Source organism: Scyliorhinus torazame, chromosome 4 (genome assembly GCF_047496885.1).
Source record: "Scyliorhinus torazame isolate Kashiwa2021f chromosome 4, sScyTor2.1, whole genome shotgun sequence".
Lineage (NCBI taxonomy): Eukaryota > Metazoa > Chordata > Chondrichthyes > Carcharhiniformes > Scyliorhinidae > Scyliorhinus > Scyliorhinus torazame.
In genome coordinates this window covers 152371685-152395861 of record NC_092710.1, presented here as the reverse complement: position 1 = coordinate 152395861, position 24177 = coordinate 152371685, and the positions used below count along the sequence as shown (strand labels likewise).

The window sequence follows — 24177 nt, the reverse complement described above, 5'->3', positions numbered from 1 at the left end:
ATAATATATACAATGAACGAGTTTGAACCCGGTAATAAAGGTAATGGTCGCATTACGTATAAGGTACTCGTGCTGAAATAATCCTGTTCTATAAAATACTGAAAGTGTTTGATAAACTGTACCCTTATTACACTAGCGCCATATATCCGCTACTATGTACAATTTAAATGTTTATAGACAGGTGGTTTACATGAGGGGTAAGGAACAAATGTTACCTTGAGTTCAGGAATCGGGAATTTATAATTATTTGATAAACTGGCTTTTTCAGTCACGGTGTTCATTCTTTCCCATATTTGTTGGTTCGATTTGTCCACAGGGGCTGAAATTAACCAGTATTCGCTCATGTTGTCCCGGGGCACTGTGGGTTGCACTGCACCTACTATGTCAAAAAAAAAGTTTCAGAAAAGAAAGTCTGGCAGAATGAAAGAACCTCCTAGTCATCATCATCTATGTATCAATAACAACACTAAATTAATTGTTCGGGCTTCAACTTGAACAAGCAGACCAAACAACTATCTCAATAGATCCTGCCTACCAATCAAGCTTGGAATAGGGGAAAAATAGATCTTTCAGCGCAAGTTCGTAGCATTTATTATTATACGATCGATATTGGGGTATTTGGTCGTGGGCATCTTCAACGCAGGAGTCGTTTGCAATTTATGTCACTGTATGGTGAAATCTGCTTGACAATGCACATACTTTGGTCTAGACCATATCATAAACGGACATCGCAGGTACAGTGCAAAATGCGAACAGTTAAATGATCACATTTAACTGCTTGTTACCGTTCACCATAAAGTAGCACGATTAACAGACTGCATATGTCTAAATAATTACTTTTACCATTAATTACAGCGATTTGCAAAATGGAAACCTTCACTAAACATACGTTAAGCCCGTCACCAAATGAACAATCATGTCTTTCAGGGAGTGAAATAGTGTTCTATACTCACGATTGTGGTCTTCGCAGCCAGATCAGGTCACCTTTCACAATTCTTGTTCCTACTATGCACTTTGATGTATTTTTAAAATAATTTCTGTTTGTGCTTCCGAGTTCGGGTATTGTATCGTTACTGAAGTATTAAACAGGGTAAAATCAGGCAGATTACGTCCTGCTGCCACAAACAAATCAACTACTGTATTACATATCACATTTAAAAAATGAATTGTGAAATAAAAGAAACGTCATTCACATTACCTCAGAAATACTGGACTTGACAATGCCCGATGGCTTACAAGAAATCGCTTTGCCTCTCAATTTTGCAAATCCCTTATCATTTCGTTTCAGTTATCCCCAATTTACTAATTACTCCCTAACTTTTGACGTATCACTGAGAGGGCGAGTGCTGTCAATGAAAGTCCCTCTTTCTCTTGCTGAATTTCCTTGCTGTTTCCCTCTCCCTCCCAAGGATCCCGAACTTACATACAACCAAAACAAATGTTACAGGTGAGGCAGGAGGCTCCGCTCCTTGTGCGCAGAACTGGCTGCGCAGCGCGCCCCGTTTAACATAATCGGCCACGCCCCCTCATTTGCAAGCCGATTGTATTTGCATAAGGCCTTTTCCGGTTGTCCTTTGAACTCTCTCTCCGGTCTTGAATATGGGCTGCCCGAGGGGGTTATCGAACGCATTTTTAGCCAAGCGCGTGCACGGGATTGCAGTCAATGTTGAATGAGCGGCCGGTGACACCATGCAGGTCTCGAGTGTGAATGACGTGAAGATTTACAACCTGAGTTACGGCAGGTCGCTGCCGGAGGTGAGTGAGTGACGGTTGGGCTCGCGCGTGCTGGGGGTGAGGGGGTCGGTGTTGGTCGCGAGCCGTCCAGGCTCTGGGCCGGTTATCATGGCAGCTCCTGGGTGCCAACCCGCCCCCGCGCACACCGGCCGAGCTGCGGGCTGGGCAAGGCACTGACATCCAATGTTTGTAAAAGAGCTCTATCTTTTCTAATCCCATTTTCCAGCACTTAGCCTTGTGTGCTGTGGAGTTTCAATTGCTCATCTGAATGTGAGGGAGACCCTTCCTCTACCACCCAGTGTGGCAGTGAGTTCCAGATTCCCCCCCCGCTAGGTGAACACGTTTTTCCTCAAATCCTCTCTAAATCAACTGCTTGTTAACTTAAATCTATGCCCCCTGGTTATTGACCTCTCTCCCAAGGGGAATATTTTTTTTCCTGTCTATGCCCTTCGTAATTTCATACACCTCAAACAGGTCTCCCTCAGTCTTCTCAGCTCTCAGGAGAACAACCCCAGACATGCCTGACACCAGAATCTCAAAGTAATTGCGACTCAGAACTTGGTCTCAATAGGAGACTCTCCGAAGGACAGCATAAATGCTTTTCGGGTGCTCTCAAAGCATCCCCGAGAGATAGAATTACCTGCCAGCTCATGGGTGAACCTGGCTTGTGGATTTTGGGAAGGCACTGAGCACATAGTACATAACAGCGCAGTACAGGCCCTTCGGCCCGCGATGTTGCGCCAACCTGTGAAACCAATCTAAAGCCCATCTACACTATTCCATTATCATCCATGTGTCTATCCAATGCCCATTTAACTGCCCTTAATGTTGGCGAGTTCACTACTGTTGCAGGCAGGGTATTCCACGCCATTACTACTCTCCGAGTAAAGAACCTACCTCTGACATGTCCTATATCTATCTCCCCTCAATTTAAAGCTGTGTCCCCTCGTGCTAACCATCACCATCTGAGGAAAAAGGCTCTCACTGTCCACACTATCCAATCCTCTGATCATCTTGTATGCCTCTATTAAGTCACCTCTTAACCTTCTTCTCTCTAATGAAAACAGCCTCAAGTCCCTCAGCCTTTCCTCATAAGATCTTTCCTCCATACCAGGCAACATCCTGGTAAATTTCCTCTGCACCCTTTCCAATGCTTCCACATCCTTCCTATAATGGGCGACCAGAACTGCACGCAATACTCCAAATGCGGCCGCACCAGAGTTTTGTACAGCTGCAACATGACCTCATGGCTCCGAAACTCAATCCCTCTACCAATAATAGCTAACACACCGTACACCTTCTTAACCCTATCAACCTGGGTGACAACTTTCAGAGATCTATGTACATGGACACCGAGATCTCTCTGCTCATCCACACTACCAAGAATCTTGCCATTAGCCCAGTACATTACTATTACTCCTTCCAAAATGAATCACCTCACACTTTTCTGCATTAAACTCCATTTGCCACTCATCGACCCAGCTCTGCATCTTATCTATGTCCCCCTGTAACCTGCAACATCCTTCCGCACTGTCCACAACTCTGACATTAGTGTCACCTGCAAATTTACTCGCCCATCCTTTTACGCCCTCCAGGTCATTTATAAAAATAACAAACAGCAGTGGCCCCAAAACAGATCCTTGTGGTACACCACTAGTAACTGAACTCCAGGTTGAACATTTCTCATCAACCACCACCCTCTGTCTTCTTACAACTAGCCAATTTCTGATCCAATCCACTAAATCACCCTCAATCCATGCCTCTGTATTTTCTGCAATAGCCTCCCATGGGGAACCTTATCAAACGCTTTACTGAAATCCATATACGCCACATCAACTGTTTTACCCACGTCCACCTGTTTGGTCAGCTTCTCAAAAACTCAATAAGGTTTGTGAGGCACGACCTACCCTTCACAAAACCGTGTTGACTATCCCTAATCAAATTATTTCTGTCTGGATGGTTATAAATCCTTTCCAAGACTTTGCCTACAACAGAAGTAATGCTCACTGGTCTATAGTTACCGGCGCTGTCTCTACTCCCCTTCTTGAACAAGGGGACAACATTTGCTATCCTCCAGTCTTCTGGCACTATTCCTGTAGACAATGATGACATAAAGATCAAAGCCAAAGGCTCTGCAATCTCCTCCCTAGCTTCCCAGAGAATCCTAGGATAAATCCCATCCGGCCCAGGGGACTTATCTATTTTCACACTTTCCAGAATTACTAACACCTCCTCCTTTATGAACCTCAATCCCGTCTAGTCTAGTAGCCTGTATCTCAGTATTCTCCTTGACAACATTGTCTTTTTCCTGTGTGAATACTGACAAAAGATATTCATTTAGTGCCTCTCCTATCTCCTCGGACTCTACACACAACTTCCCCCTACTGTCCTTGACTGGCCCTACTCTTACCCTAGTCATTCTTTTATTCCTGACATAACTATAAAAAGCTTTAGGGTTTTCCTTGATCCTACCTGCCAAGGACTTGTCATGTCTCCTCCTGGCTCTTCTTAGCTCTCTCTTTAGGTCCTTCCTGGCTAACTTGTAACTCTCAAGCGCCCTAACTGAACCTTCACATATCATCTTTACATAAGCCACCTTCTTCCTCTTGACAAGTGATTCAACTACTTTAGTAAACCACGGATCCCTCGCTCGACCAGTTCCTGCCTGACAGGTACATACTTATCAAGGACATGCAGTAGCTGCTCGTTGAACAAGCTCCACATTTCAATTGTACCCATCCCCTGCAGTTTCCTTCCCCATCCTATGCATGCTAAGTCTTCCCTAATCACATCATAATTGCCTTTCCCCCAGCTATAACTCTTGCCCTGCGGTATATACCTATCCCTTTCTATCGCTAAAGTAAACGTAACCGAATTGTGGTCACTATCACCAAAGTGATACCTACTCCTACCTCCAAATCTAACACCTGGCCTGGTTCATTACCCAGTACCAAATCCAATGTGGCCTCGCCTCTTGTTGGTCTATCTACATACTGTGTCAGGAAACCCTCCTGCACACATTGGACAAAAACTGACCCATCTAATGTACTCGAACTATCGTGTTTCCAGTCAATATTTGGAAAGTTAAAGTCCCCCATAACTACCCTCTTTCTTTCGCTCCTATCCAGAATCATCTTTGCAATCCTTTCCGCCACATCTCTGGAACTTTTCGGAAGCCTATAGAAAACTCTCAACAGGGTGACCTTTCCTGTTTCTAATCTCAGCCCATATTACCTCAGTAGACGGGTCCTCATCAAACATCCTTTCTGCCACTGTAATACTGTCCTTGACTAACAATGCCACACCTCCCCCTCTTTTACCACTTTCCCTGAGCTTACTGAAACATGTAAACCCCGGAACCTGCAACAACCATTCCTGTCCCTGCTCTATCCATGTCTCTGAAATGGCCACAACATCAAAGTCCTAATACGTCCCCTGAGGAACCCCACTGTTTAATACTTTCTCTCGTCTGAAAAGCAACCACCATCCTCTACTGTTTTGTCACTTAGCCATGGAAATACTTTGTCGAAATCCTGCAGAGGTGCAATCGAGGTGTGGGAGAACACACGCAAACCTCCAAATAACCTATCTGCCCAACGCTTCAAACATTGTCGGCCTCGCGTGAGAGTCCTCAAATTTCACATTGCGTCCTAAATCCATCGATGCGTCCTAAATCCAACGACCAGGGTGGAAACAAGTCATCCTTGATCCCAAGGAAGTGCCGAAGAGGGAATCATAGAATGATTACTACACAGAAGGAGGTCATTCAGTTTGTTGAACCTGTGCCAGCTCTCTGCAAAAGTAAGTCCCACACCCCCTGGAATTGTTTTCTCTTCAGATGCTCATCCAGTTTCCTTTAGAAAGCCATGGTTGAATCTGTCTCCAGCACATTCGTGTCCATTCCAGATCTGTCTCCAGCACATTTGTGTCCATTCCAGATCTTGACCATTTGCTGTGTAAAATGTTTTCCCTCCTGTCACTTGTTTTTTTTAATGTCAATTGGCTTAAATCAATGTCCTTTGATTCTTGGCCCTTCCACCAATGGGAACAATTTCTCTCTATCTACATCCCTTGTGATTTGAACACTTTTCTATCAAATCTCTTGCCTTTTTTCTGTAAAGAGAAGAAGCTCTGTTTCTCCAATCTGTCCACAAAACTCATTTCTTCAACCCTGCAACCATTCTCAAAAATATCTTTGCACCCTCAAGTTTCTTCATAACTTGCTTGCTTTTATGCACTGCTTCTATTTATGGAGTTCTGGATCTTGTAAGCTTTTAAAATCACTACCTCAACCCTGCCACCCCACCTTCAATAATCTATGTGCATATACCCCCATATCTGCCTATTCTTACACCCACTTTTATAATTGTACCCTTTATTTTATTTTCCCAACTTGTTATTTTACTTATTTATTCCCACCATGTATCACTTCACAATTTCCTTCATTATATTGCACTAGCCACATGGCTGGTATTTCCACCTGCCTTTTTGTTCCCCCTTGAAGTCCGTCACTTCCAAGCCTTGTCGTCAGCACATTTTGAAGTTTTTGCCCTGTGCACCAGGGTATAGGTCATTTAATAAATAAGAAGGAAAGCAATGATTCTAAAACGTCCCCTGAGGAACCCCACTGTTTAATACTTTCTCTAGTCTGAAAAGCAACCACCATCCTCTACCGTTTTGCCACTTAGCCAGCTTTTTATCTATGCTGCCTCTGTCCCTTTAATCCGATGGGCTTGAATTCAGCAGACAAACTTATTATGTGGCACTTTATCAATGCTTTTTGGATGTCTGCATACTGCATCAATCGCATTGCCCTCATCAACCTTTTCAAAAAACTCTAGTTAGTTGAACATTTTTTTCCTTTTTAACAAATCCTGCTTTTCTTAATTAATTCACACTTGTCCAACTGGCCTGCAGTCGCTGGGTTTGTCTCTTAAAAGGTGTTTCTTTTCCCCCCCCCCCCCCCCCCCCGCCCGCCCGCCCCAATTTTCTAGTTCTCTGACTCTACCCCTGTGTCAGAAAGTGCATTGTGTCCTGGTGTTTTATTTTAGGGCAAAAAGAAGAATCAACATTGAGTTAAACTGTTCTATAATGCTACCCTGAAGGTTTAGTCAGGTTATTTATACAGCATCTGAGGTCTCTGGTTTGATGACTGACTTATTTGATTTCAACAAGAGTGGCAAAAGCAAAACTAGAATTAGCCTTGGCACCTCTGGTTTAGGAAGAAAATCCATTGTCTGTCTCCTTCAAATGTGTCGAACAAAATCAGAAGTGTGTGTCCATCAAGCTTTTTTACAATTTGCCCTCCATGCCTGCTAAATCATAGAACTCCACTGAAGATCTACAAATTTTCTGTAACCTTTAATCCACTTTCTCACCTGCATTGACCTGTTTCTTTTACAGATTTTTATCCCAAACTACTTTTCATATACTCTCCAACGTAATCACCACACTATATAGGTTGAAGAATTTTGTAAGTTTCTACCCCCTGGTTTGTACTAATGTGTACTGTCCCACACCATTCCCTCAATTCTTTATTCCAGCAAAAAATGTTTCTTCATTTCTTAATTTCCTGCAACTTGGAAATCACCTGACATGTCTATCTGAACCACATGCCATGCTCCCGATATATTGTGTACGCCAGTGAAAAGTTGAGAACTTCACAAAAGAAATATGGCAAAGTTTGAAAAGGATTAATGTTTACTTCATACATAGAAAGTAGAAGAAAGAGGAGGCCATTCAGCCCTTCGAGCCTGCTCCGTCATTCATTATGATCATGGCTGATCATCAGGTTCAATATCCTTTATCCCCAAGAGCTATATCTAATTCCTCCTTGAAATTAAACTGTTTTAGCCTCAACTACTTTCTGGGGTAGTGAGTTCCACAGATTCACCACTCACAGGGTGAATACATTTCTCCACACCTCCGTTCTAAAAGATGTGCCCCTTATCCTCAAACTGTGACACCTCGTTCTGGACTCTCCCACCATCGGGAACATGCTTTCTGAATCTACTAATCCTGTTCGCATTTTGTAAGTTTCTATGAGATAACCCCTCTCTCTTCTAAACTCCAATGAATATAATCCTAATCAAGTTAGCCTCTCCTCATATGACAGTCCCGCCATCCCAGGAATCAGCTTGATATACCTTTGCTGCACTCCCTCCATAGCAAGAACATCCTTCCTCAGATATATATGGACACCAAAACTGCATCAGTACTTCAGCCTCACCAATGTCCTATACAAGCATAGTAAAACATCTCATTTCCTATACTCAAGGGGCTGGTTTAGCACACTTGGCTAAATCGCTGGCTTTTAAAGCAGACCCAGGCAGGCCAGCAGCACGGTTCGATTCCTGTACCAGCCTCCCCGAACAGGCGCTGGAATGTGGCGACTAGGGGCTTTTCGCAGTAACTTCATTGAAACCTACTTGTGACAAATAAGCGATTTTCATTTCAAATCCTCTCGCTATGAAGGCCAACATTCCATTTGCCTTCTTTGCTGACTGCTGTACCTGCGCGCTTACTTTCAGTGACTGATCCACGCAAACACCAAGGTTTCGCTGAGTATTCGCCTCTCTGTTTACACCCATTCAAATAATAATCTGCGTTCCTGTTTTTGCTTCCGAAGCAGATGACCTCACATTTATCCACATTATATTGGAAATGCCCACTCACTCAGCCTGCCCCAATCCCGCTGAAGCATTTCTGCATCCTCTTCCCAGCCCACCCTCCCACCTAACATTGTTTCATCTACAAATGTGGAGATAATACATTTAGTTGCCTCGTCCAAATCATTAATACATAATGTGAACAGTTGGGGTCCTAGCACAGATCCCTGTGGTACTCCGCTAGTCACTGCCTGCCAATCGGAAAAAGACCCATTTATTTAAACGTTTTGTTTCCTGTTTGCTGCTAACCAGGTTTCTATCCATCTCAAGACACTACCCATAATCCCATGTGCTTTAACTTTACATAGTAACCTGCTATGCAAGATCTTTTCGAAAGCCTCCTGAAAGTCTAAACAAACCACATCCACCAGTTCTCCCTGATCAACACTACCAGTTACATCTTCAAAGAATTCCGGTAGATTTGTCAAACATGATTTTCCTTTATTAAATCCATGCTGACTTTGTCTGAATGTACCACTGCTTTCCCAATGCTGTGCTATGAAATCCTTGATAATGGACTCTAACCCCTTGCTACCAACGTTAGGGTCATATAGTTCCCTGTTTTCTCTACCTCCCATTTTGAATAGCGGGGTTATATCAGCTACCTTCCGATCTGTAGGAACCATTCCAGAGTCCAAACTTTTTTGGAAAATGACCACCAATTGATCTACTATTTCTAGGGCCACTTCCTTCTACTCTGGGATGAAGATTACCAGGCCCTGGAGATTTGTCTGCCTTCAATCCCATTAATTTCCTCAAAACTATTTCTTTACTAATACTAATTTAGTTCAGCTCCTCACTAAAACGTACGTTTCTCAGGACCTCTGGTACATTATTCATATCGTCCTTTGTGAAGACAGAAGCAAAGTACAAATTTAGTTCCCCAGCCATTTCTTTGTTCCCTGTTATGAATTCCTCCATTTCTGACTGTAAGGGGCCTACATTAGTTTATTTCAATCTTTTTCTCAGGGCAGCGAAGTGGTTAGCATTGCTGCCTCAAGGTGCTGAGGTACTGGGTTCGATCCCAGCCCCGGGTCACTGTGTGGAGTTTGCACGTTCTTCCATGTCTGTATGGGTCTCACCCCCCACAATCAAAAAAGATGTGCAGGGTAGGTAGATTGGCCAAGCTAAATTGCCCCTTAATTGGGAAAAAAATGAATTGGGTACTTTAAATTTATTTTTTTTAATCAATCTTTTTCTCTTTACATACCTATAGAAACGTTTACAGTCAATTTTTGTGTTCCCTGCTAGCTTATTTTCAAATTGTATTTTCCCCTTAATCAATCCCTTGGGCTGCCTTTGCTGAATTTTAAACTGTTCCCAATCCACAAGTCTATTGATTTTGTTGCTAATTTGTATGCCTCTTCTTCGAATGTAATATGCCTTTGCTGAATTTTAAACTGTCCCCATCCTCGGGTCTATTGCTTTTTCTTGCTAATTTATATGCCTCTTTGAATCTAATACTGTCTATAATTTCCCTTGTAAGCCATGGTTTGGCCACAGTTCCTGTTCTACTCTTGCACCAAATAGGAATAAACAACTTTTGGAGTTCACCTATTAATTCTGTGAATGCCTGTCTGCTGTCCTTCCTTTCATTAATGTTTCCCAGTCCGTCATAGCCAGCTCATGCCTCATACCATCATAGTTAACTTTAATGCGGTTCAGGACCCTGGTCTCAGCCTTGATAAGGCCATCATTATTGTGGTCACTCATCCCCAAGGGATCTCTCTCAACTAAATTACTAATCCATTTTTTCCAATTAAGGGCAATTTAGCATGGCCAATCCACCTACCCGGCACATCTCTTGAGTTATGGGGGTGAGATCCACAGGGAGAATGTGCAAACTCCACACGGACAGTGACTCGGGGCCAGGATCGAACCCGGGTCCTCGGCGTCACGAGGCAGCAGTGCTAATAACTGTGCCACCCCATCAAACTATTCCTTTCACATTGCACAACACCCAGTCTAAGATGGCCTGTTCCCTCGTAGGTTCCTTAACATATTGGGCCGTGTACACACCAGAAATTCTGTAAAACACATCCCTTATACACGCCAGAAATTCCTCCTCTATTGTACGGTGACTAATTTGACTCACCAATTTATATTCGGATTAAAGTCACCCATAATCACATGCATCTCTCATTTCCTGTCTAATGCTATTCCCAACTTTACCACTGCAGTTTGGCGGTCTGTATACCACCCCTACTAATATTTTTGCCTCTTGATGTTTCTTAACTTGACCCAGACAGGTTTCACAACATCTGTGGTAATATCTTCCCCCAATATTGTACCAATATCTTTATTCAACAATGCAACTCCTCCAACTTTTCCTTTCTGTCTGTGCTTCTCAAACTGAATAGCCCTCCATGTTTAGTTCCCATCGTTGATCACCTTGGAGCCATGTCTTTGTGATCCCATATATCCTATCCCTTTACATCTGTCTGTGTAACTAATTCATCCATTTTATTTTGAATGCTCTGTGTTCAGGTTAAAATCCTTTTGACGTTCCTTGACCTGTCCCTATTTTTTTTTTTTTACAATGTCATTATCTGATACAGGCCCTTGATTTCTCTGCCTATCAGTTTTATTCTGATTCCTGTCTTCTCTTGTTCTTGATTTCTCCCTGCTCCGAATCCTTCCATAGGTCCACACCCTACCCCCATCCCCCCCCAAAGGACATCAGTCCTGGTCCTGCCGAGATGTAACCCATCCAGTTTGTATGGGTCCCACCTCCCCCAGAACCGGTCCCAATGCCCCAGGAATCTGAAACTCTCTCCCTCACACCACAAGAATGAGACTTATTAAAAAGGGACAAAACTCTGGCTCTACTGGGAAGTAGCGGGGATGATATTTATGACTTCATCACGAGAGGTTGACACATTTGAAAATCCTTTTGCAATTTCATCTGAACACCTGGGGCGTCATTCTCCGACCCCCCCCCCCCCCCCCCAAGAGGGTCGGAGAATGGCCGTTGGCCGCCGTGAATCCCGCCCCCGCCAGTTGCCGAAGTCTCCGAAGGGAGAAAAGTTGGCGGGGCGTTAATGTCGCTGCTGCCGTCGGAGAATGTCACGGGTCTGCGCAAGGCATCCGATTTTTGGCCTGCCGATATTCTCCCTTCCGGATGGGCCGAAGTCCTGTCGACGTGATGACCGTTCACGTTGACGTAAATTAAACCTTTTCATCGGCGTGACCCGGTGCTCCAGGGTCACGCCAACCAGCGTGGAGGTGAGTGACAGCCTGGGGGGTTGGCTCTGGGCAGGCGATGGCGTGGCCGCAGTCTGAATGCGTGAGGAGAGGTGTGTGTGTGTGCGCGGTGGGGGGGGGGGTTAGAGTAGGCTGGGAGGGGGTCCATGCCGGGGTGGAGGTTGGGGGGGGGGGGGGGGGGGGAGTCCGTGCCAGGGTGGAGGTTGGGGGGGGGGGGGTCCGTGCCGGGGTGGAGGTTGGGGGGGCTACGTGCTGGGGTGGAGGTTGGGGGGGGGGGTCCGTGCCCGTGCCCGGGTGGAGGTTGAGGATGGGGGTCCGTGCGGGGGAGGGGGATGGGGGTCCGGGGTGGGGGGGTCCGTGCCGGGGTGGAGATTGGGGGGGGGTCCGTGCCGGGGTGGAGGTTGGGGGGGGGGGTCCGTGCCGGGGTGGAGGTTGGGGGGGGGGGTCCGTGCCGGGGTGGAGGTTGGGGGGGGGGGGTCCGTGCCGGGGTGGAGGTTGGGGGGGGGGGTCCGTGCCAGGGTGGAGGTTGGGGGGGGGGGTCCGTGCCGGGGTGGAGGTTGGGGGGGGGGCCGTGCTGGGGAGGGGGATGGGGGTCCGTGCCGGGGTGGAGATTTGGGGGGGGGTCCGTGCCGGGGTGGAGGTTGGGGTCCGTGCCGGGGTGGAGGTTGGGGGGGGGTCCGTGCCGGGGTGGAGGTTGGGGGGGGTCCGTGCCGGGGTGGAGGTTGGGGGGGGGGTCCGTGCCAGGGTGGAGGTTGGGGGGGGGGGGTCCGTGCCGGGGTGGAGGTTGGGGGGGGGCCGTGCTGGGGAGGGGGGTAGGGGTCCGTGCAGGGGCGGGGGGTCCGTGCCGGGGTGGAGATTTGGGGGGGGTCCGTGCCGGGGTGGAGGTTGGGGTCCGTGCCGGGGTGGAGGTTGGGGTCCGTGCCGGGGTGGAGGTTGGGGTCCGTGCCGGGGTGGAGGTTGGGGTCCGTGCCGGGGTGGAGGTTGGGGTCCGTGCCGGGGTGGAGGTTGGGGTCCGTGCCGGGGTGGAGGTTGGGGTCCGTGCCGGGGTGGAGGTTGGGGTCCGTGCCGGGGTGGAGGTTGGGGTCCGTGCCGGGGTGGAGGTTGGGGTCCGTGCCGGGGTGGAGGTTGGGGTCCGTGCCGGGGTGGAGGTTGGGGTCCGTGCCGGGGTGGAGGTTGGGGTCCGTGCCGGGGTGGAGGTTGGGGTCCGTGCCGGGGTGGAGGTTGGGGTCCGTGCCGGGGTGGAGGTTGGGGTCCGTGCCGGGGTGGAGGTTGGGGTCCGTGCCGGGGTGGAGGTTGGGGTCCGTGCCGGGGTGGAGGTTGGGGTCCGTGCCGGGGTGGAGGTTGGGGTCCGTGCCGGGGTGGAGGTTGGGGTCCGTGCCGGGGTGGAGGTTGGGGTCCGTGCCGGGGTGGAGGTTGGGGTCCGTGCCGGGGTGGAGGTTGGGGGGGGGGATCCGTGCCGGGGTGGAGGTTGGGGGGGGGGATGTCCGTGCCGGGGTGGAGGTTGGGGGGGGGGAGGTCCGTGCCAGGGTGGAGGTTGGGGGGGGGGGGTCCGTGCCGGGGTGGAGGTTGGGGGGGGGGGGGGGGTCCGTGCCGGGGTGGAGGTTGGGGGGGGGGGGGGTCCGTGCCGGGGTGGAGGTTGGGGGGGGGGGTCCGTGCCGGGGAGGGGGATGGGGGTCCGTGCCCGGGTGGAGGTTGGGGCGGGGTCCGTGCCGGGGAGGGGGATGAGGGGTCCGTGCCGGGGTGGAGATTGGGGTCCGGGCCGGGTTGGGGGGGGGGGTCCGTGCCGGGGAGGGGGATGGGGGGTCCGTGCCGGGGAGGGGGATGGGGGGTCCGTGCCGGGGAGGGGGATGGGGGGTCCGTGCCGGGGAGGGGGATGGGGGGTCCGTGCCGGGGTGGAGGTTGGGGGGGGGGTCCGTGCCGGGGTGGGGGGTCCGTGCTGGGGTGGAGGTTTTGGGGGGGGGGGTCCGTGCCGGGGTGGAGGTTGGGGGGGGGGGCGGTCATTGCCGGGGTGGAGGTTGGCGGGGGGGGGGGTCGTGCCGGGGAGGGGGATGGGTGGTCCGTGCCGGGGTGGAGGTTGGGGGGGGGTGTCCGTGCCGGGGAGGCGGATGGGGGTCCGTGCCGGGGTGGAGGTTGGGGGGGAGGGTCAGTGCCGTGTTGGGGGGGGGGGGGTCCGTGCCGGGGAGGGGGATGCGGTGTCCGTGCCGGGGTGGAGGTTGGGGGGGGGGTCCGTGCCGGGGAGGGGGATGGGTGGTCCGTGCCGGGGTGGAGGTTGGGGGGGGGGGGGTCCGTGCCGGGGTGGAGGTTCGGGGGGGGGGTCCGTGCCGGGGTGGAGGTGGGGGGGGGGGTCCGTGCCGGGGAGGGGGATGGGGGGTCCGTGCCGGGGTGGAGGTTCGGGGGGGGGGGGGGTCCGTGCCGGGGTGGAGGTTCGGGGGGGGGGGCCGTGCCGGGGTGGAGGTTGGGGGGGGGGTGGTCCGTGCTGGGGTGGAGGTTGGGGGGGGGGGTCCGTGCCGGGGAGGGGGATGCGAGGGCAAGTGAATTGGTCCACCTGGCCAGGTGCCAGCCTCCAACAGTTGGACCCATGCGGTCCATGCCTCCTGGTTGGGGGGAGGAGGGGATATGGGCAATGATGGCATGTCGTCGTTCCCCCCCCCCCCCCCTGCAGAGGGACAGGCGGCAGCCGCCCAGGCTGGAGGGACACCTGACCGACAGGACGAGGAGGGGAAGGAGGACATCGCGGCCCCATGGCAACGGAGGCACCCGAGGGCGCCCCGTGTGTACCGGCCCCGGCAGTCATACCAGGACCTCACGGACCGGGAATGCAGGAATGACTCCGGATGAGGCGGGAAACCGTGGCACACATCTGCCACCTGCTGGCACACCTGTCACCGCATGGCACTGGCGGGGGACACCCTCTCCCCGTGTCCGTCAAGGTTACGGTGGCCCTGAATTTTTATGCAACGGGGTCATTCCAGGCACCGAGTGGGGACCTGTCCGGCATTTCGCAGACATCGGTGCATCCGGGCAGTGACAGATGCCCTATATGCCATGACGCACCGCTGCATCCGCTTCCCCGTGGACCGGGCCAGCCAAGATGCCCGGGCCGTGGGCTTCTCTGCCGTGGCCGGGTTCCCCATGGTCCAGGGCGCGATCGATGGGATGCACATCGCCGTACGGCCACCTGCAGATAACAGGGCCGTGTTCACCAATAGGAAGGGGACCTATTTGATGAACATACAGGTGGTCTGCGACCACCGCATGATGATCCTGCACGTCTGCGCCCGTTACCCAGGCAGTGTACACGACTCATACGTGTTGTCGCGGTCATCCATCCCCGGCATGTACGAGGGACGCCATCCCCGGCTGAGGGGCTGGTTGCTGGGCGACAGGGGCTACCCATTGCAATCGTGGCTGATGACGCCTATACGGAGGCCACGCAATGAGGCGGAGAACCGCTACAATGATGCCCATGTAGCGACAAGGGGAGTGATAGAGAGGTGCTTTGGCGTGCTGAAGATGCGTTTCAGGTGCCTGGACCTCTCTGGGGGCGCCCTCCAGTATCGGTCAGATAGGGTCGGCCGCATCATTGTGGTGTGCTGCGTCCTGCACAACATAGCCCAGCAGAGGGGCGATGTGCCGCAGGCAGAGGAGGGCGGAGTGGAGGAGCAGCAGGTAGAGGCGCAGTCCTCCCCAGATGAGGGGGATGGGGGTAATGGTCAGGGCAGACGGGGTAGACACAGGCGGGTGGCTGTCCACCGTTACCGGCTGGCCCAGCGGGCACGGGACAGACTGATAGCCGCCCGCTTCACTGACTAGATGGGCGTGGGAATCAGGTAGTATGGCCACAGACCGCACACCATGGCAACAGCCGACCACCCACCCCCCCCCCACACACCCAGCACCCTCACCACCACCCACCCCACCCGCATGCACACCACCACCCCCCCATTGCCGATCCACCTGCGGCACAACGGGCCGGGCTCACACAGTTGCGGGTGTACACGTGTCTATTGCAGGCCATGGAGGATGATGACAACCCGCCCTGCGATGAGCTCCTGGCTCCACATTGTTGGACTATGTCTGACCCATGGCCACAGTACCACCATCCACCCGGACCATCCCTGCATGCGGCTGTGACACTGCAGCGCACGGTCCCGTCCTCTGCCCGGGGGAATGTTGATGGCGGCCCAGGGGGAACGGGGCAGACTCACTTGGGGCTGAGGTAAGACCACCCCTCACTCACACACTTGCGCTCAACGTACATGACACCCCCGCACGCTTTGGACAGAGCACAAAGGCATCTTCTGTAGGTGTAACATTGACTTTAATAACCAAAGGAGTTCATGCACGTGCCCTAGCCCCTAAAACCCATCTGTGCCCTGCACCCGTGCCAACTTACTCAGTGTCTAATTGTTTGGCCTTACGGGCCCTTTGACTACGTCTACGTGGTTCCCCAGACGGTACAGCAGAACTGGAGGTGGACTCCTGTGATTCCTGCCCTCTGACACGGGATCCCTTTGGCGGCCGTTTCCTGGGGCGTCCTGGCCTCGATGGGCCAGGCTGCGGCCTGAGCGACTGGGATGGCGAGCTGCCAGCCTGTCCTGCCCGTTGCCCACCCGATGCACCTGGGACGGAAGGGGGGGGTCCGAGGTGTCGCGGTGTACCGGGACCTCCTCTACAGGGGGAGCCGGGACGGACCACACCACCTCCTCCTCCCTCGGGGTGCCCGATGGCCCCCAGGCCTCTCCATGGGTGGGGGATGCGAACGGACTGGCCATCCGACGCCCCCCCGACATCTGGCGCTGCCAGTCCTGGAGGCCCGTGCTGGTATCGACAGGGGTCTGCAGGTTTGCAGCCATGGAGCCCAGGGGGTTGGCAAACCCTGTCTGTGACAGTGCGACGCCGGCTCGCACATGGCCACTGGCGCCGATGCCCTCAGCGATGGCCTGCTGAGACTGGGCCATGGCGTTGAGCGCCTCTGCCATCTGGCGCTGGCACTGGCTCATGGCCTCCTGTGAGAGGGCAGCCATTTCCTGGGCCACAGACGCCGCCTGCACGGAAAGCCCCAGGCCTCGCAAACCGTTCCCCATGTCTGACACCGTCGCACCCATTGCCTCCACCGCGGACGCCACCCGTGCGGTGTCAGCTTGGGTGGCACGCATGACCGGCACCACTCCCAGCTCCTGGACGCGGGTGGACTCCTCCACCTGCGACTGCAGCCGCCGCAAGCCGCCCGTCACCCTCTTCGCTCGTCTCCGGGTCGGTGGTTGCATTGGATCTATGTGTGGGTGTGGCGAACCCGGGATCCATCTGGGCGGCAGATGTTCGCTTGGGCTGGGCTGCCCTCCGACCGCCCGGCCCCTCTGCTGCTCCTACCTCCACCTGCTGTACCGGGACGGCTGTGTTGTGCGCACCAGTGAGTGTACCAGATGCCTCATCACTAAAGTGCCCAACCGTGGTGAGTGTTTCTGCGATGGTGGAGGGTGTTGGTGACAGCAGTGGCGTTGTGTCGTGCTCTTCGTCCCACTCTGACTCCATGGCACTTTGGGGTGGGGGTTCGTCTCCACCCATCCACTCTGAGTCACTGTCCGGTATTTCGTCTTCCTGGGTAGTGCTGTCCTGGGCAGGGGTGTCCCGTCGCTGGGTGGTCGCTCCCGCACGTGACGGGGGTGTCGTATCCCTGTCGCTCCAGGTCTCTCCGTCTCCCGTGGCCTCCGAGGGGCATCCTGCGGGCGTCGCATGCTGGAGGGTGCGGGTCTCTCCGTCTCCCGTGGCCTCCGAGGGGCATCCTGCGGGCGTCGCATGCTGGAGGGTGCGGGTCTCTCCGTCTCCCGTGGCCTCCGAGGGGCATCCTGCGGGCGTCCCATGCTGGAGGGTGCGGGTCTCTCCGTCTCCCGTGGCCTCCGAGGGGCATCCTGCGGGCGTCGCATGCTGGAGGGTGCGGGTCTCTCCGTCTCCCGTGGCGTGCGAGGGGCATCCTGCGGGCGTCGCATGCTGGAGGGTCCGGGTCTCTCCGTCTCCCGTGGCCTCCGAGGGGCATCCTGCGGGCGGTCTGCATCCCTGTGTGCAACCACTCACTCCATGACCGCCACCAGTAGTCTGTTTCATAATCTTATACACCTCAATCATATCTCCCACTCGGCCATCTCTGAGCCTAGCCTCAGTAGTTCAAATGCTCTATCCCAGGCAATATCCTGGTGAATCTCCTCTGCACCCACTCCAGTGCAATCACTATAGTAATCCCCTATAGTGAGGCAAACCGAACTGCACACAAAGCACTCACAGCTATGGCCTAATCAAAGTTTGGGACAGCTCCGACATAGTCTCCCTACAACTGAACCCTATTAACATATCCTGCTGCCTTTAGGGATTTGTGGATAAGCACCAAAATCCCTTGATTTCTCTGAGCTTCCTAGTGTCCTGCTATTCATTGAGTACTCCCTTGTCTTGTTACTCCTTCCAAAGTGCATCACCTCACACTTTTCAGGGTTAAATTCCATCTTCCACTGATATGCCCATCTGACTAACCCTTTTATATCTCCCTGCAACTGAAGACTTTCTTTCTCCCTATTAACCACCCTGCCAATCTTCATATATCACGAACACCAAGGGATCTAGCACTGATCTCTTGTGGTACACCACTGGACACTGGCCTCCAGTCATGCAACGGTAATATTTTGTTGAGCCTTTTGGTGTGTGATGCTTCTTCTAAGCCTTTATAATCTTGAGCCCTATATTTCAGGATCGTTAATTTAAGTTTCGGTAGTTAATTTTTCAATAATTTGGCTCTCTGAATCATTCTACAAAAATTATTATGTAGTCATATCTCCAGAACTCCAAATAGCTATTGTCTGAACTGTAACTATGAATATTTTTATTTTCATCATTATAGTGGCTTTCAGATAGAAAAAAGAGAAGTTTACAGAAGAATGATGTTGGTAAGTGCAAAATTCCACCAGAATGTTTTACCGTAATAAACTGAAATATGATTAATGTAATATTTGAGTTTTTGCCTTTTTATTTCTATTTGCGTGGCTGTATTTGTAATCTGCTTCCAAGCCAATTGCTTATAGACATTGAGATCGCGGGCAACATGATGGTGAAATGGTTAGCACTGCAGCCTCACGTCGCCGAGGTCCCGGGTTCGATCCCGGCTCTGGGTCATTGTGTGCAGTTTGCACATTCTCCCCTTGTTTGCGTGGGTTTCGCTCCCACAACCCAAAGATGTGCAGAGCAGGTGATTGGTCACGCTAAATTGCCCCTTTAATTGGAAAAAAATGAATTGGGCACTCTAAATTTTTTTAAAAAGATATTGCGATCAGAAGAGTCTGGGGTCCTGATCAGTTAGAAAGATCGGACTGCTCTTTAACTGGCCTGTCCCTTTAAGGCCACTGCTCAAGTACTGCCTTTGGGGACAGAGTTCACATATATTTATCCTGAGGTCAGTTGGTGAAGGAGTGCAGAAGGAGGCCATTTGATTGTGGAACTTTAAGTTGGAACTTGCATCAGGAAGGTCTTGGCAGCAAGTAAGTAAACTGAATAGATAAATGTAATTGTGATCATGATAAATCTGACAGGGAATAATTATTACTTGACAGGAACTGTGTGTATATGTAATTCGTTGATCGTTTGTAACATTGAATATGGAGAAGTCAGAATATGTATTGCTTTCAAATGAAATGGTAGATAGTGGGCAGGGTATAGTTGGATTAAGGTGTGCACAAGTAAGACTTTTAAAATCCCATGTTCAGTCTGTCCGTCCTTATCATTTTAGAAGATTTTGATTTATTTTTGATCACTAAATAGTAGAGCTTTGCACAATTTAGGAAACTGAGAAGTAACATGGTGGGCGCGTAGCATTTATGCTGTAGCACAGGATGAGGAACTGGGAGAAGCTGAACTAAATTAGGAATGCAGAAGCATCATTGGGCAGATGGAATTTGAGTATAAGTTTACACGTCTGATTCTGATTTAAATGCTGATATAGGAATTCTATAATTGTGAATCAGTTGACACAATTATGAGTTGATAACTCGAGGTTTCATAGCAACAAGTGTGTACAAATGTAGAATTTTTTTCAAGTATCGTGAGACATTTTGGAAGTGTGCGCATTCTTATTATTTCCTTTGCACAGCACCTTGGAGAATCTGGTATGTTAAAGAAACACCTGCAAGCTGTTAGTCTTGTAGAAGCAAGATTGGTATATATATGCATTAGGAAATCTGTTGTGGTAAATTAGTTGCAAATCATATGGAACTTGGGAGTTAATTCTGGTGTTTACCAGGTCTTCCCTGGTGTCTAAGAAGAATTGGTTGAATTAAGACTGATGCCACTAACTTGCTAAATTTATTTTTATTCTCGCTCATACACGTTTCCCCCGCAGAAAATGCTGGATAAACTCAGCAGGTCTGACATCATCTGTGGAGAAAGAAACAGAATTAAACGTTTATTTCTCCACAGATGCTGCCAGATCTGCTGAGTTTGTACAGCGTTTTCTGTTTTTATTTCAGATTTTCATCATCCACAGTATTTTGCTTTTAGTTTCCCCACAGATTTGGGAATCTACTGTGAGCAGAGTAGGGCATTGGGATGTTCCACAGGATGGGATTAGGGTGGGGGAAAGATGGGCCTGAAAGTGTAGTTCAAAAGTATACTCTGGAGATAACTGAGTGGCAAGGCACTCTAGCTCCAAGTTACATTTAAACTTTCCTATGATCCCATGCCTGAATGAATAATGTTCTTTTCTGCCTGTGAAGATCTTCAAGAGATATATAGATAGACAAATATCCTGACAATGAAGTGGCAGGATAGACAATCCTTTCTAATAACTCAGCCCTTTAGATTGAGAAAACACCCTTGTAAATGCTGACTGTACTTCAATATTATAGACCAAGATTAAAATAAGTATAACATTTTGGATGCGGTCACACCAAACCAGATCAAGTAGTAAAATTTCTCCTAAATGAATCCGTTGCAGTTGGATGCAAAAACTGACGACCCTAGGGTGGTGTTTATTGCTGCATTTGTTCAAGATGTCTAGCTGTGTATCATTTCTACATTATTCAGAATTACTTTTTGAGTCCTGAGAGAGGGGATGGGGAATCATAGCATCCCTACAGTGCAGAAGGAGGCCATTTGGCCCACCGAGTCTGCACTGGCCCTTGGAAAGAGCACCCTACTTAAGCCCACATCTCCACCTTATCCCAGTAACCCCACCTAACCATTTGGATACTTATGGGGCATTTTACCATGGCCAGTCGACCTAACCCGCACATCTTTGGGACAGTGGGAGGAAACCGGAGGACACCCACGCAGACGAAGGGAGAAAGTGCAAACCACACAGACCATCAACCAAGGCCGAAATTGAACCTGGGACCCTGACGGTGAGGTAGCAGCGCTAGCTACTGTGCCACCATGCCGCCTATGGTTTAGGAAATTCAGTACTGGCTGACAAGTGATAACATACAATCATACATAGTTTATTTCACTTCATAGCATGATTCAGATGAATATATTGTACATTATTATAATCAGGAATGTGCCCATATACATCCTTCTACATCAATATGCCTTGTCATGAATACACCCCTAATATTGTATAGAAATTATAATTCGTAAAGATCCTGTTTGGCTCAGCCAGCCCATGTTCGGTTGTATCCTCCATGCTAGCTGTCGCCCATTTTCCACTCTGTTCCCATATCCCTTTATTTCCCCTCTTCAACCACCTATCTAACCCATTTCCAAATGTTGACGTGGTCCATGCCTCAGTGACTAATGACCCTTTAAATAAAGGAAAAGCTTCTCTTGATCTTGCAATTAATTTGTAACTATGTATTGTTCCAGATCCCTCAATCACAGAAATAGTCTGTTTCTATCTGCTCAACTCTTAAATTCCCCAATAATCTCCCCTGTAAGTCAATTTTTCAAGTCATCTTCCTATTTCTAAGTTGTGCCAGCAACATTGTAATGGAATGACATTGTACCCTCCATTGTCAAGTCTTTGCTAAAACGTAGAGTGCAAAATTGTACACTACTCCAATTTCAGCCTCGACTGAAGTTTCAGAATCGATTCAATGTTTGATTTTGTTTTACCATAAAACTCGTTCCTTTGTGTCTACTGTATATTAAGAAGTCTTACAACACCAGGTTAAAGTCCAACAGGTTTGTTTCGATGTCACTAGCTTTCGGAGCGCTGCTCCTTCCTCAGGTGAATGAACATAGAACATAGAACATAGAAAATACAGCACAGAACAGGCCCTTCGGCCCACGATGTTGTGCCGAACCTTTGTCCTAGATTAATCATAGATTATCATTGAATCTACAGTGCAGAAGGAGGCCATTCGGCCCCCTGAGTCTGCACCAGCTCTTGGAAAGAGCACCCTACCCAAACTCAACACCTCCACCCAACACCAAGGGCAATTTGGACATTAAGGGCAATTTATCATTGGCCAATTCACCTAACCCGCACATCTTTGGACTGTGGGAGGAAACCGGAGCACCCGGAGGAAACCCACGCAGACACGAGGAGGACGTGCAGACTCCGCACAGACAATGACCCAAGCCGGAATCGAACCTGGGACCATGGATCTGTGAAGCAATTGTGCTATCCACAATGCTACCGTGCTGCCCTTAAGAACAAATAAATCTACACTATATCATTTTCCCGTAATCCATGTACCTATCCAACAGCTGCTTGAAGGTCCCTAATGTTTCCGACTCAACTACTTCCACAGGCAGTGCATTCCATGCCCCCACTACTCTCTGGGTAAAGAACCTACCTCTGATATCCCTCCTATATCTTCCACCTTTCACCTTAAATTTATGTCCCCTTGTAATGGTGTGTTCCACCTGGGGAAAAAGTCTCTGACTGTCTACTCTATCTATTCCCCTGATCATCTTATAAACCTCGATCAAGTCGCCCCTCATCCTTCTCCGCTCTAATGAGAAAAGGCCTAGCACCCTCAACCTTTCCTCGTAAGACCTACTCTCCATTCCAGGCAACATCCTGGTAAATCTTCTTTGCACCTTTTCCAGAGCTTCCACATCCTTCCTAAAATGAGGCGACCAGAACTGTACACAGTACTCCAAATGTGGCCTTACCAAAGTTTTGTACAGCTGCATCATCACCTCACGGCTCTTAAATTCAATCCCTCTGTTAATGAACGCGAGCACACCATAGGCCTTCTTCACAGCTCTATCCACTTGAGTGGCAACTTTCAAAGATGTATGAACATAGACCCCAAGGTCTCTCTGCTCCTCCACAATGCCAAGAACTCTACCGTTAACCCTGTATTCCGCATTCATATTTGTCCTTCCAAAATGGACAACCTCACACTTTTCAGGGTTAAACTCCATCTGCCACTTCTCAGCCCAGCTCTGCATCCTATCTATGTCTCTTTGCAGCCGACAACAGCCCTCCTCACTATCCACAACTCCACCAATCTTCGTATCATCTGCAAATTTACTGACCCACCCTTCAACTCCCTCATCCAAGTCATTAATGAAAATCACAAACAGCAGAGGACCCAGAACTGATCCCTGCGGTACACCACTGGTAACTGGGATCCAGGCTGAATATTTGCCATCCACCACCACTCTCTGACTTCTATCGGTTAGCCAGTTCGTTATCCAACTGGCCAAATTTCCCACTATCCCATGCCTCCTTACTTTGTGCAGAAGCCTACCATGGGGAACTTTATCAAATGCCTTACTAAAATCCATGTACACTACATCCACTGCTTTACCTTCATCCACATGCTTGGTCACCTCCTCAAAGAATTCAATAAGATTTGTAAGGCAAGACCTACCCCTCACAAATCCGTGCTGACTATCCCTAATCAAGCAGTGTCTTTCCAGATGCTCAGAAATCCTATCCTTCAGTACCCTTTCCATTACTTTGCCTACCACCGAAGTAAGACTAACTGGCCTGTAATTCCCAGGGTTATCCCTAGTTCCTTTTTTGAACAGGGGCACGACATTCGCCACTCTCCAATCCCCTGGTACCACCCCTGTTGACAGTGAGGACGAAAAGATAATTGCCAACGGCTCTGCAATTTCATCTCTTGCTTCCCATAGAATCCTTGGATATATCCCGTCAGGCCCGGGGGACTTGTCTATCCTCAAGTTTTTCAAAATGCCCAACACATCTTCCTTCCTAACAAGTATTTCCTCGAGCTTACCAATCTGTTTCACACTGTCCTCTCCAACAATATCGCCCCTCTCATTTGTAAATACAGAAGAAAAGTACTCATTCAAGACCTCGCCTATCTCTTCAGACTCAATACACAATCTCCCGCTACTGTCCTTGATCGGACCTACCCTCGCTCTAGTCATTCTCATATTTCTCACATATGTGTAAAAGGCCTTGGGGTTTTCCTTGATCCTACCCGCCAAAGATTGTTCATGCCCTCTCTTAGCTCTCCTAATCCCTTTCTTCAGTTCCCTCCTGGCTATCTTGTATCCCTCCAATGCCCTGTCTGAACCTTGTTTCCTCAGCCTTACATAAGTCACCTTTTTCCTCTTAACAAGACATTCAACCTCTCTTGTCAACCATGGTTCCCTCACTCGACCATCT

At 50.0% G+C, this 24177-nt stretch overlaps 2 protein-coding genes across 6 annotated transcripts in view; one reads left to right on the top strand and one right to left on the bottom strand.

Annotated features, from left to right (window-relative positions):
* LOC140410546 (V-type proton ATPase subunit C 1-A-like) overlaps positions 1–1463 on the bottom strand; it is a 244702-nt gene extending 243239 nt beyond the window's left edge. The window contains exons 1-3 of one of the 5 annotated variants that reach the window (XM_072498778.1): positions 1199–1463; positions 954–1073; positions 216–379 (exon numbers count right to left, since the gene is read on the bottom strand). In XM_072498778.1, the coding sequence (XP_072354879.1) occupies positions 216–344 (129 nt within the window). In that variant the 5' untranslated portion in view covers positions 345–379; positions 954–1073; positions 1199–1463. Of the gene's footprint in view, positions 1–215; positions 380–953; positions 1074–1198 lie in introns of those variants that run through there. The other 4 variants (XM_072498776.1, XM_072498777.1, XM_072498780.1 and 1 more) reach the window with 4 other exon arrangements.
* A 105-nt stretch (positions 1464–1568) lies between these two features.
* nol10 (nucleolar protein 10) overlaps positions 1569–24177 on the top strand; it is an 80916-nt gene continuing 58307 nt past the window's right edge. The window contains exons 1-2 of the mRNA XM_072498775.1: positions 1569–1755; positions 18496–18541. Coding sequence (XP_072354876.1) covers positions 1690–1755; positions 18496–18541 — 112 coding nt within the window. The 5' untranslated portion in view covers positions 1569–1689. The remainder of the gene's footprint in view (positions 1756–18495; positions 18542–24177) is intronic.